Below are 12,592 nucleotides of genomic sequence, written 5' to 3'. Positions count from 1 at the left end.
CCTCACTTTGTTTTTTATTTTTATTATTTATTATAATAAATAATAATACAATTGGTTTGCTTGTCAGGTGCAAGGAGGTGGAAATGCGGGGAATGCGTTAACATGTGCTGCTCGTTTGGGTTTGAATCCCAGGCTCATTTCCAAGGTACCGCCTTTAACTTTTTCCCTATCAATGTCTCCTTTTTTTCAAAGCAATTAAGGACTTGTTTTAAGGCTAAATGACCCAAAATTACCCTGAATTTTGGGTCAAAATGAACTTAATCCCTAAATTTTATTTTATTTTTATTTGAGTTCTTGAACTATTTTTTGGTAGAGAAAAGACTCGTCAGTTAATTTTGATCTCAGGTGATAGTCTAGAAACACAAATAAATAAATAAATAAAATAAAATAAAATTTCATGGAGGAATAGAAACCGGGATGGAGGGGTTTATTTTTTAAACTTTTTTGTTCTCCTTTTCTCAAGGCAATTCTGGATTTGTTTTACTTCTAAGAAAAATAATTTTGTGCATTTTGAAATTGACTAGGTTGCTGATGATATTCAAGGCAAGGGAGTTTTGGAGGAGCTAGAATCCGATGGTGTTGATACTTCTTTTTTTGTGGTGAGACTATACAAGATATAGGATATCTCAAGCATTCATTCATTTTGACGCGTTGCTAAACTGCATTCTATGTATTAGATTGCTATGTTTTATGGTTAAGCTCTTTTTAATTTCCTTTTTGGCATTCGGCTATGAACATCTTCTGTTATATGTTGACTCAATTGGTCTTGTTTTAGGTTTCCAAGGAGGGAAATTCACCATCTACGTATATTATTGTTGACAATGAAACGTAAGGGCTTTGCTTGAATACTCCATTCTCTGCTATCACACTTGATTCATTGTGTAAATAGTGTGTTTACTAATGGACAGGGTGTTTTGTTTATAAGGTTTGAGGGTTGTGTTTGAGTAGCTTTCTCGTTTGTTCATAATCCTTACGATTTTAAAAGGGAAATAAAAAAACTGATCTTTGGGATTCATATTGTGATCATGGCTCAAGACATGGTTGGAGTTGAAAAAAAGTTGTGTGCTCTTCCAAAGGAAAAAATGAAAGAAAGAACCACACGGAAGTTTTACTGGGCTGTATTTGTGTTAATTGCATGTATAACTCTGTCACAACATTATTCAACAGAAAAAAAAAAAAATCTGTCACAACATTACATCTATTTTCTTTCTCCTTGGAAACTTATCCATTTAGATCTTTGGAGATACATAGACTGTTTCTTTTCTCTCACAAATAATCCCAGTATCACAGCAGCATTAGGAATCTTGTCTCAACAGATTGTCTTCTTTTCCAGTGCTTTAACATCGGTGTGTTATGATTGGATCAACACTATGGTTTAATTAGCTAATTTTGTTAGTTCACTTGGGTATTATGTTTGACCAGAAACGAATAGTTGAAAACCTGGTTTCAAAATTTTGAAAGCTCCAGGTAATTGTTGTATCTGATATTCAGGAAAACCCGTACCTGTATTCATACTCCAGGATATCCTCCCATGATACCAGATGAACTTTCCCGTTCAAGCCTTTTATCTGCATTGGATGGAGCAAGACTTGTTTATCTTGATGGAAGGTTACATGAAACTGCCTTAGTCATTGCAGAAGAGGTAAAAGTTATTGTTTGTTACCTCTAGTTGTTTTAATGCTTACTGCTTGTGCTTGACCTTATATTAGGGTCATCTCATTAACAACTAACAAGTTAGAAATTAAAAATAGAATGTGGTTCATATGTTTATTTCTTTTATATTGATTATGAAAAAGGGTTGCCAATCATCTTCATCACCTGGTCAATATTTGTCTTCTAAATGTTTTAATAGCATATCCTGCCTTTCCTTTTTAATCATGTAAAATCTACTTAACGGTGTCAAATAAATTCAGTAGTGCACCTTCCTGTTCTCCCTCTTCTCCCTGTTCCATGATAGCTACAATCCATTGGGTTGCCAAAGGCTTATCATGACAAAGCTGTTTGCACTTGCCATGTTCTTTTGAAATGTTATGCTGTGATTAAAGCATGGATGGCCAAATTAGTCTAGGTGATGTTATCATCAGAAGCCACTATAAAGTATAAACTATTCTCACAACTCCTTTTGTTGGATCTAACATACTTGTGCCTTTTTCATTTGTGCACTCAGGGGAGGTCGTTCCCCTTTGTTGCTTGTGTTATTGACCACTTCAATTTGCGAACTTTCATTTTCTTAATTTGCATCCCGTTGTTTTTTTCTTTTCAAACATTCAAGGAAATGGATCATCTGACCTAGCTGTAGGACTGTATATGAGCCGAGCTGAGCTTTGATGTGTTTGAGCACCACTAATCTAATTTTAGCTAGGTTCAAGTTTGGCTCATTTAAAATTTGTTAGGCTCGGGCTTGGTTTAGGCTTCTCTCGAACTTGATTCGTTTAAGCTGCTTAATGAGCCTATAAGCAGGCTAGAATTAAACTTTGGAATATGAAAATATCATACAGTTGTGATATCATAAAAAGTCTTATATTTATATTTTTTTTAACTCCATGTAACGCACACATATATAACTGCTAAGTTTCCTATTAAATTTTGTTCATAAAAAGAACATTTTTGGTTTCATGTTAAATTAGTTTATTTTATGAAATCTTATACAAGTTCTTTATTCTTTCAAATTTTCTCAATCTTATAAATGAACTAATTTGCAAGCTTTTAAACAAGTTTGCTGATAAGCCTAATTCATGAACCTAAGTGAGTTGACTCACGAACCTTAATTAGCCGAACTTAGCTAAGCTCAAGTCTGGTTCATTTATATAGTGAGCTTTAACATATAAACTCATCATGGATTGACAAACGAGTTCGAGCCGAGCCCTTAGCAAACCTAGTCGGAAAAGCAGTCTAGTATAATCCTATAACTATTTCCTTGTATACAGGTTATAAGGCTGCCCTGTAGCACCATATCATGCTGATATTCTCACTTGCCCAATTTGTTTCATGCGAATGTGTTCTTTCATGTACAGCTGTACCTGCACATATCCCTCCTTTGTTTTGTTATCCTTGCTTTTTATCAAGGAAAAAATAATCATCTAACAGCAATTACTGGGAGGTCAACATCATGTATTTGGTTCTTCCAGTACAGACAGCTCGCAAAAATATACCCATTTTGATTGATGTGGAAAGAAAGAGAGAAGGGCTGGATGATCTTCTGCCGTTGGCTAGTTATGCTGTATGCTCATCAAAATTTCCACTGGTAAGCTGAATATTCTTTGATTGAATAACATTTGATTCACACAACAAGAGATTATAGACATATTGGGGATATACTGTAACTAATGGATCTCCACTCTTCCTCCCCCCTTCAGAAAGGGGCTTATGATGTTTTAGCATTTTATCAGGTGGTGAACATTTAAGAAAAAACTCTCATTAGCTTGGAAGCATGTAGATTGTTAAAAGTTGATTTGAATTTGCAGTACTCTCATGACTTCTTTTATTCATCTTTTGCGAGTTGAGTTTTATCTTGTTTTTATAAAGCCCTATGATATGTTCCTATCAACAATACATATATGCTTTTTGCAGAGAAAGTTTCTCATGTAATCTATTTTGAACACCTGAATTGGTCTTATGGCAGGTATGGACAGAGGCACCATCTATTTCAAGTGCACTTGTTTCCATGCTTCTGAGATTGCCGAAAATCAAATTTGTGATTGTGACCTTGGGTGAAGATGGATGTGTAATGCTTGAGAGAAGCACAGAAGGTGAGTGTACACTTAGTTTCACAGTGTAAAAGACAAAGTGCACAACACTCTTTTAGAACTAAACGTTATTTATTTGCTTTGTAAACTTGCCTTTTGTTTGGTTTTTTAGAGGCTCCTGCATCAGAAGAAAAGGATGTAGATAGCTTGTTGGAGTCACTGAAGCAGAGAAAGGATGATAACGTAGCCATCCCAACATGTTATGCATCAGTAATTTATATCTTACTGGAACTCAATTGACTATCTTTCCATATTACTGAGCTTGATCAGTCTGCAGCAACAATCTCAAGTGAAGGGCTACATGAACTGCCTTTTCTCTTCAAGTATGAAATCATTAATTAAGAAAAAAGAAGCCCACATCAGGCACATTCAGTGCATCTTTCTGGCATGTAATTTAGAGCAATAGGAGAGATTGTGACTTTCCTTTTTGATTCACCATGGTGGTTCTAAAGTGCCACTGCTACTGGGAAATAATATGTTTAATAAAAATGTCTTTGAGATTGCCATGTACTAGAAAGGCCTAGCTACTTTCAAGGACATCTGTTAGGTTTACTCTATCACAGGGAATGAAAACATTTTTATGCTAGTTGTCATTCGATAAAAGCCTGCTCAGATTAATCATTATTTTCAAGAATGGAATGGAATACCCTTTATCCCCATACAGGTATCCTGTATATGGTTGTTGAAGACGATGCTCTCTCAGCATCTGCCAATGTGATTTCACTATTTGGAGCAATTTTCTGCCCAATTTACCCTATTTATTCATGAAAGTTTCAAATTTGTGCTCTTTGGATGGTCAACATGAATGAATGTTTGAAGGTTATACTGCATGTGTCTGATCCTTCCTTGAACAGCTTTATGTTATTTGGAGCTTTTAGGAGGATGCTACAGTGGTTATATTTGTGATTTGTTTACTTGATCACTGAATGAAATTATAATTTCATTTTGATGTACCTGTTTAATTTCAGATTAAAGTTACTATGACGTTAACACAATGAATTCTCAATGGACTAATCACTTCACATCTTTTCCTTCCAGCCACTGACAAAGATAAGAGCAAACGGTATAGGGACAGTGAATGGGAGGTTGCTTGTGGGAACAGCTGAGAAGATACCACCACCAGAACTTGTCGATACGACCGGTGCTGGAGATGCTTTTATTGGTGCTGTTCTTTATGGTAGGTGTAACTGGTGAATGTGAGTGCGTGTGCTTTGAGGTTGTGTTTTAATGTTGGTCTTCCACAGATTATTGTCTTGTATAATATCCCTGTTGTGGATTATATGCTTGTATTAGATTCTAGCTGAACCACGAGCAGTTTTACCAATATTAGATTATGAAATTCACCTGACACCAGGGATTGAGAACAATATTGTTTTCAAAGGAACAACATTGTTAGCATGGATTGTGTTCAATCCAGTTCAACTGCCAAGTTGTTCATCCCCTAGACATTATCCCAATCAGTCTGGGATTGACTCAACCTTGCTGGGATCTAGTCTTACATTTATCAATCCGGTGTATTACAAGGATCTTAAGACCTAATGGCAGTGTCATGTTGTCCATCATTTCTACGATTACCATATTCTGTCTGTTGATACACTTTAGATTGCTGGTGCCGTTGAAGAGCTTGGAACTCATCTATGTTCATTTGTTTTTCTGCTAGCTATCTGCGCCAACATGCCTCCGGAGAAGATGTTACCATTTGCTTCTCAAGTGGTACGCTCACATTTTTTTCAACCTAACATCTCCCTCGCCCCCGCAAGCCCTTTGCGTGTGGTTGGGGCTCATTCAACAGGTTATTTTAACGTGGAGTTGATTGCAGGCAGCTGCTGGCTGTAGGGCCTTGGGAGCTCGAACGGGTCTCCCGCACCGCACTGATCCACGCTTGGCAGCCTTCTTGCACTAGAGCTCTCATATTGTGTACACCATTTGTCATTATCCGTTATATGAACTTGTAATCAACTTGAACCATGGCAACGTTCCATGTCAAAGCTTTCAGTCCTTAGCATAAGGACTGGAATTAATGCTCAAAGACCTGCTGATCTAGTAAAGTTGATATTGATTGTCAAAGTGACCCAGTTGACCCAGTAACTCATTGGTAACTCGGTAATCCGATAGTTATGGTAGAAAAGAGGTGTAAACAAATGGCTAGACAAAAATAGGCAAGCATTTGAGGTTCCACACATTACAGCACGATGACTAGACAAAAACAATTAGGATATCACAACCAAAACCTAAGCCCTTCTACTATGTTCAAATGTCTATCCCAGCGAATCAGCTATACCCTACACGTAAAAGACATGAACTTCTTGCAGCCTACAACAAACTATCAGCCTTTGTAGGCAACCTTCTGAAGAAACTTAAAGCTCTCGGAGGCAACTTGTTCCTGAATTTGGGAGGCCTCATCACATACAGCCCCCACAGAGCCACTACAACCCTGATTGGCACTGCATAGAACCCAATAGCCGCGAACAGGCACATAACCACGAACAAGAAGGTGGCTCTTGGGTCTCTCCAACCTAGCAATGCCTGGAAACGTTCACCTTGAGAAGCCATATCACCAACCACAGTTTGAATCCTCCCTGCCACACTCCTCAGCCTATCATACCTCATCCTGACTGTCTCGGCACTTCGGCTTGTTGGAAAAGAGTCAAATTCTTCATCCAGTTCATCGAAGTAAACACTTACAACATGAGAAAGCTTAGTATCCATGTGGGGTGGGTGACGTGGTCGTGTCCTGTATCGCCAGAGTCCCACAGATGCCATGTAGAGCAACAGTGAAGGGATAATGAGCTCAGGCATTGCAACCCACAAGAGGAACGCTAAAACAAACAAGGTTGAGTAGACTGGCTTGTGCCAATTGCGCATCGCCCCCCCCCCCCGAGCCATGGCAACAAGAACAGAGAGTCCACTTATTAGTCTAGCGAAGTTAGCCTTGCTTCTTCTCATGCTCCACATATGAGAATCGTGATCAAGCATGTACTCCACCACTTCTCGCCCCAGTGGTGGCTCTGCACGACTAAGCCGTGATGCCACCACATTCATTGCTTGATACCTCATGGCATCCAGTTGGTTCACACTCAATGGTTGCACATAATGCATCTGTGGCAGCAGTGGCAGTGTGTACATGTGCAACATATTAGCCATGTTCGCACAAGAAAACCTAACAGCTAAATGAAGCTCACCCATCTTCTTGACACCAGTAGTGTGTAGCATAAGGAGAGGATAAGAATGTGTGTAAACCCTGTCTGATTCAAGAGTTGATAACCGAACTCTAACTTTCCCAATACGAGAATCACGAGCACCGGCATTGTTAAACACGTTCTTGTCTGTTCGACAGTTATCAAAAACCCCAACAGTGATGACTGTGCAAGGATCAAACACTTCCCAAGTGTACTGCTCGTTCCATTTGGGTGAGAAACTATCAACAACCGTGCGTGTTCTCACCCATTTCTGACCATACTTTGCAACACAGTAAGCATCTATGGACTCCCTTTTCCCTTCCTTGAGTTTTGTCGGCATCAGCCCTGTTGCACCCAAAATTCCCATCTCAAGAACACCAATGTGAGGCTTCCATAGCTGTTTTGCAGTTGGCCTAACATCGCTGCTATACATTGTGCTCTCATCTAGCACATGGTAGCCCCCATCTAGAGACAGCCTGAGGTGAATTTTAGACCCAAATCTCGTCACAAGTTTTGACTCAACTGCACTGCCAAATTGATTATCAAGATTGAACCACCTAGAAACGACTTGTTTATCGTCATGACGCCTTTCAATCGCAGCCACTGGAAGCATAACTCTGCCAACAGCCTCCTCTCGCCCCGGTCCAACACGATCCTCGACAGAAAGGAACAAGAAATCCTCAAATGGCTCTGCAACTACAAACATCAATTCCTCACTCCAGTAAGGATTGATCATACTCCTGTTGGGGTTAGGCCCTGCTATTTTAGTCCTCAGAATCTGGTTGCCCACCTGGACTTTCACAAAAAGTTCTGGGAACCTCATCATTCCCAGACCCTTTTCCCCGGGAACAATATCTTGTGCTTCAATAACAGCCACCCGTAGATACCACAGCTTAGGTGATAGATAAACCTTGGATTTGATCGAGCAAAGCCCCTCAAAATGCACATTTGCTGCCTTTGAATGCCAAGCCTCGGCGAAGGCCTCATCAGCTTGAGTCCCAAACCAAATAGACACCATAAGCTCGCCACCTTTTGACTTGTCCCCTTTCTTGTCCTCCATTCTGTACCATTGTGGTGCTAATTGACTGTCAGGGGGTACCCTTCTAGGAACTTCATTCAAATCAAACCAAACTCGGCCCAAGTAATCATCTTTGTTGCCTTGTTTGACAAAAACCTCCACCATTGATGACTGTATGCAATCTTTAGAGAAAGCAAAAACTTGGTCCCATTCCACATTACTTGAGCTGATTACCTTCTTTGTAACCCCTCTATAGTTCCCTAACTTCACCTCCGCCACTACTTCACCACCACCAAACAACATATTATATTTAGCCTTGACAACTCTAACATAAAGATACTGCATTAGCTCAACAAGATCATAAGTTGAACTAGTTTTATCTTTGTTTAAACGACCCCCACCAAGGTGTGGACTTGTTTCTTTAAGAGAGAACTCACTAGAACCGTTTGAGTGCACACTAATCCCACCAAGACCAGCACCTCCAGCAGGGCCTACAATGCTCCCTCCAGAACTAGAAACAAGCGAACCAGGACCATGAGCAGTAGTGGTGACAACAGGTTTAATCCCGCCTGGGTTCGTCTCAACAGGCTTTGCATTAATACTGTTCTGGCCTTGCTCTTGTGCTTGCTTGTTATTGTTGATGACCTCTTGAGACAACTGTTGCGGTTGCTGCAATGTAACTGGATTCTGCTGCTGTATCTTCTTGTTCTTCTTCGAAGAATGAGAAGATCCAGGAGTACTAGAAACCACCTCTCCATTACCAAAACCCCCAACTTCCTTAACCTCCTCTCTTGTAGAAACATAAAGCTTTAAACTTATCTCTCCTCTTATATGAGAAAACAAGCTTCTTTTATCGAGAGTGTGCAACTGCACCACCTCCTCACCTTGTTTAGCAACACTTGAACCAGAAACTCTAACTTTACCCAGAAAGTTTCTGCCGTTGCTTGACCTCCTCTCATTGAAGACATTAACCTCTATAGCTCTGTAAGAAAGATCTGCAACATCTTTGATGTGAAACACAAGCTTCTGATTCCATATAGGGTTCAAGTCTTTGTACTTGACTTGTGTTCTTAGTCTTTGGTTCTCAAACTCCACCTCCACAAAAGGTGATGACGAGCCTTCTCCATCTTTTGGCATCAAGTTGTGAGCTGCTACCACCTCCACCACCAGCTTTTCTTTGCTGGTCATGGCCATGCTGCTGCTGCTGCTAGTTCTTTTTTTGACTTTGCAAACGGAAAGATACAAAAGAAGAATCTAAAGAGAGAGGACAATGGAGACAAACAAGAGGCTGGAGTGAAAGCTAAAAGGAGGAGAGGATGCAGAAGGGCTGGCAAAAAATATGCTCTCGTTCAAGGTAGTGGACAGTTTTTTGAGAGAAAGAATACTGCTGAGTCTGAGTGCTGAGTTGGTGAAGGAAGTAAAATGTTTTGAGTTGTGCTACGTTTTCACTACTGTAGATCGTTTGATATACGAACTAATCATGGATCAATCAAAGCCAACAATGGCTGTGACAGAGTAATATAATGGAACTGCAAGTGCTAACATTCCTAGTGCTTGTTCGTAAACCCCCCTTCTCAAGTCAATCCCCATGTTTTACGTACGCCGTTTGTTTCCGTTCTAGTTAAGCACTATACAAATTTTTGGCCGGTTTCAAAAATAAAAATCCATCGTAATTTGACGAATTTAACTTGGTTGACCTTAATATATTGATTTCTTTTAAATATTCTTTGAAATAATATTATTTTAATTCATACGGGTTAGCTTATTAATCCATGACACAGTTCTAAACCGAGTTAGGTTTAATTATTTTTATTGTTGCTATTACATTATACAACAACAAGAACAAAGTGAGAAGAAAAAAATCTTTTCTTCTCTTTATTTCTTTACGTCCTCAAATTCAAAACAAATTTTAACTAACACCAGTATTATGCCTTGCACATTTTTTAAGACCAGTGGGTCACAGTGGATCAAAAGCCTTTTCACGTAATTAATATGAAATAAAATTTGTTTACTAGAACTCATGCGTGCCTATTTGAAAAAGCATATGCAAATTGATATTATAAAACAAACATTTGATGGTGATAAGAGTTAATTTTTAGGGGCCTGCTGCGTGGAAACAGTAGCTTTTTCAAGCGTTTCGAGTAAAGTCTGCCTTGGAAGGAAGGAATTTCAGCAAGGAGAGACAGAATCCTTACAGGGAATCCAGTATTTTCTTAAAATACATTGGGAGAGAGAGGCGGGGAGCATAGGGTAACCCAACTTTTGCAGCCCTGAATCTCGAAGTCCGAGGTTTTAAGTAAGCACTGTCTCTTCCAGACATTTTCTTACGGTTCTTGTGTTTTTCTCCTCTGCTTTGTGACAACGTCTGGTCCCTTAGCTGTTTCTTAGACACAGGTAACATGGTCCCATGAAACAAGCAATGGCTCTTATCCTCTCTTATATGCCTGGAATTTGAAAGCCATAGCTCCTTCTTCTTGTTCACCGTGTTTGCAACACCTATAGGGTCCCCACTCATTCCATGAAGCGATGTAGAACCACAGCTACTGGTTTGTTTTTAACCAGGATGGGAAACTTTTGAATTACATTACATAAACACCAAGTACATGCTAGTAACAAGTAAAGAGAGAGGATTGGTGCTGCCACTGCTGATGACACAGGGTTAGGGCTAGGGCTAGGGATAGGGCTACGGCTAGGGAGATCGAATTAACTCATAGATTTAATGGTTCTCCAATGAATGCAGACCGGTTCACTAAACAAATTGCATCCAAGCATTGAGGAGCGACGTTTTGTTTTCCTGCATGCTCATAAGGAAAATTCGAGACCACAGCACCAACCTCAGCAAAACATTTGTTAGGATAGCTGGTGTCCATAAACTATAGTTTCTTTATAATTAAGGTTTTAAAAGTGAGTTTTTAATGTTATTTATATATAAAACTATAGTTTATATTAATTAATTTTAAAATTATAATTAAGGTAAAACGAAGTTTCAACTTCCAACAATCACATTTCTCTAACCTATGATTAGTTTTTAGAAAACAAAAAAGAAATTTGTACAGAATATCTTTGTTCAATGATCTGAATTGTCATCTTGCAATCATATGTTTGTACCCTTAATTAATTTTATGCATGCATTATTTAAGTAGATAATTCCGGTGTGAAAATGAATATTATAATTGTATAGTATAGTTATAAAACTTCGAAGCAGTTTAATGGGTCAATGGTCGTTGAACCTTGATTTAGATTGAATTTTGCTTTGATTTTTTTTTTTAAAAAGAATGACTTTGTTCTTGTAAGAAAATACTTGGAATTTTTAAAAAAAATCATAACTTAAATTTATTAGTAGTTAAATATTTTAAATATATTACCTGAGTCTTGGCTCTGTTATCACCATATGTGGCTTTGATGAGCACATTAATTGTAATTAAACAATCAACATATAAAATTAAAATAAACGGTGGATTCATTTAGCAATAAATTTTTTTAGCAAAATATTATATTTTGGAATGTTGAGGTTACAAATAGTAACATTTCACTTCATAAAAATAATTTTAATTTTATATTGTGATCATAAATCGTGATATCCATTTAACTGATACAAAGAAATAGTTAAATTTCAAAATATATTATATTTTAAATGTAAAGTTAGCTAATATCAATTGGTGTTGTCTAAGTCACTAAAGCGGACACCATTTTGACTTTGCTTGCAATACTAATTGATGTTCTTGTCTTTTACTAGATAAAAGTATAAATGTTTATCTATAAATAAATACTGCTACTAAATTTTAAATGCAACACACAAAAAAAAAGTAAAAAAAAAAGTTATTTCATAAAATTATGAAATATTTATAAAATAATAAATGAAGTATTTTTTACTACTAATAAAAAAATTTTAATTATTTTTTTATTATTAAAGAGGTTGTAATTTTTACTTTACCTGCTAAAATTATCCTATACTTGTATGTGAATATAACTAAATTAAATAAATCATGTGAATTTTTATATAGTTTATTTTATTTTTTATTTTACTGGATTTACATTTTAGTAACCTAGCTTTAAAAAAAATACAATGTTAAGATATGATATTTGATTTAATTTTCTGGTGTTGTTTTTCTAAAAAGTTTAGATTATGAAGTTAATATTAAAAAAAAAAAATTCCCTCAGTGCAGGGAGGTCAGAGGTGTGCCTGCTTTAATCCTATTGCACGGTACAAAAAAGGCTGCCACCGCATTACTGTAGATTTCAGACGCCTCACTGTCTGATAAGGATATATAAAGATAAAATAATGTTCATACGGAGCAGCAGCACCCAACTACTACCGAAGCCAAAGCCAAGCCGAGGCCAAAGCCAAAGCATGTCTCCCTTCTTTGTCTTGTCCTGTCCTGCTGCTGGAGGAGCCTATCCCATCGAGTGCTGTGTATATTTCTCGAGCAGAATTTCCGAGACTTGGGCCAGGGAAATGTTTTATCTTAAAAAATATTTTAAAAAATACGCCCATGTCAATTAAAAACATTTAAAAATTATTTTTGGTGTTTTCTATGTATCATTAAGGAAAATGTTAAAATTAATTGATGATGTGTCCGTTATTTATCAGCGGACATGTTTAGTCCAATATTTTCATCCCTCGATGGTAACGGCAAGGTGTTTTTTTT

General features: G+C 37.7%; 2 protein-coding genes across 2 annotated transcripts in view; one reads left to right on the top strand and one right to left on the bottom strand.

Annotated features, from left to right (window-relative positions):
- Positions 1–5,813, top strand: part of LOC105119440 (pfkB-like carbohydrate kinase family protein) — a 6,502-nt gene extending 689 nt beyond the window's left edge. Inside the window, exons 4-13 of the mRNA XM_011017580.1 lie at positions 68–145; positions 525–599; positions 776–828; positions 1,492–1,642; positions 3,134–3,244; positions 3,623–3,749; positions 3,859–3,956; positions 4,785–4,923; positions 5,407–5,459; positions 5,566–5,813. Of these exons, the coding sequence (XP_011015882.1) occupies positions 68–145; positions 525–599; positions 776–828; positions 1,492–1,642; positions 3,134–3,244; positions 3,623–3,749; positions 3,859–3,956; positions 4,785–4,923; positions 5,407–5,459; positions 5,566–5,649 (969 nt within the window). The 3' untranslated portion in view covers positions 5,650–5,813. The remainder of the gene's footprint in view (positions 1–67; positions 146–524; positions 600–775; positions 829–1,491; positions 1,643–3,133; positions 3,245–3,622; positions 3,750–3,858; positions 3,957–4,784; positions 4,924–5,406; positions 5,460–5,565) is intronic.
- On the bottom strand, positions 5,644–9,521 carry LOC105119441 (multiple C2 and transmembrane domain-containing protein 1-like). Its single transcript, XM_011017581.1, has one exon. It carries the CDS (start codon positions 9,135–9,137, stop codon positions 6,060–6,062), a length of 3,078 nt encoding a protein of 1,025 aa, XP_011015883.1. The 5' UTR covers positions 9,138–9,521; the 3' UTR covers positions 5,644–6,059.
- Between the last annotated feature and the right edge of the window lie 3,071 nt (positions 9,522–12,592).

Source organism: Populus euphratica, unplaced genomic scaffold (assembly GCF_000495115.2).
Source record: "Populus euphratica unplaced genomic scaffold, PopEup_1.0 scaffold2940.1, whole genome shotgun sequence".
NCBI lineage: Eukaryota > Viridiplantae > Streptophyta > Magnoliopsida > Malpighiales > Salicaceae > Populus > Populus euphratica.
Note: the sequence above shows the minus strand (reverse complement) of the source record. Positions and strands in the feature narration are given on the sequence as shown.

Coding starts and splice junctions, on each gene's coding strand:
- LOC105119441 (XM_011017581.1), bottom strand. CDS start 9,137: ATGGCCATGACCAGCAAAGAAAAGCTGGTGGTGGAGGTGGTAGCAGCT.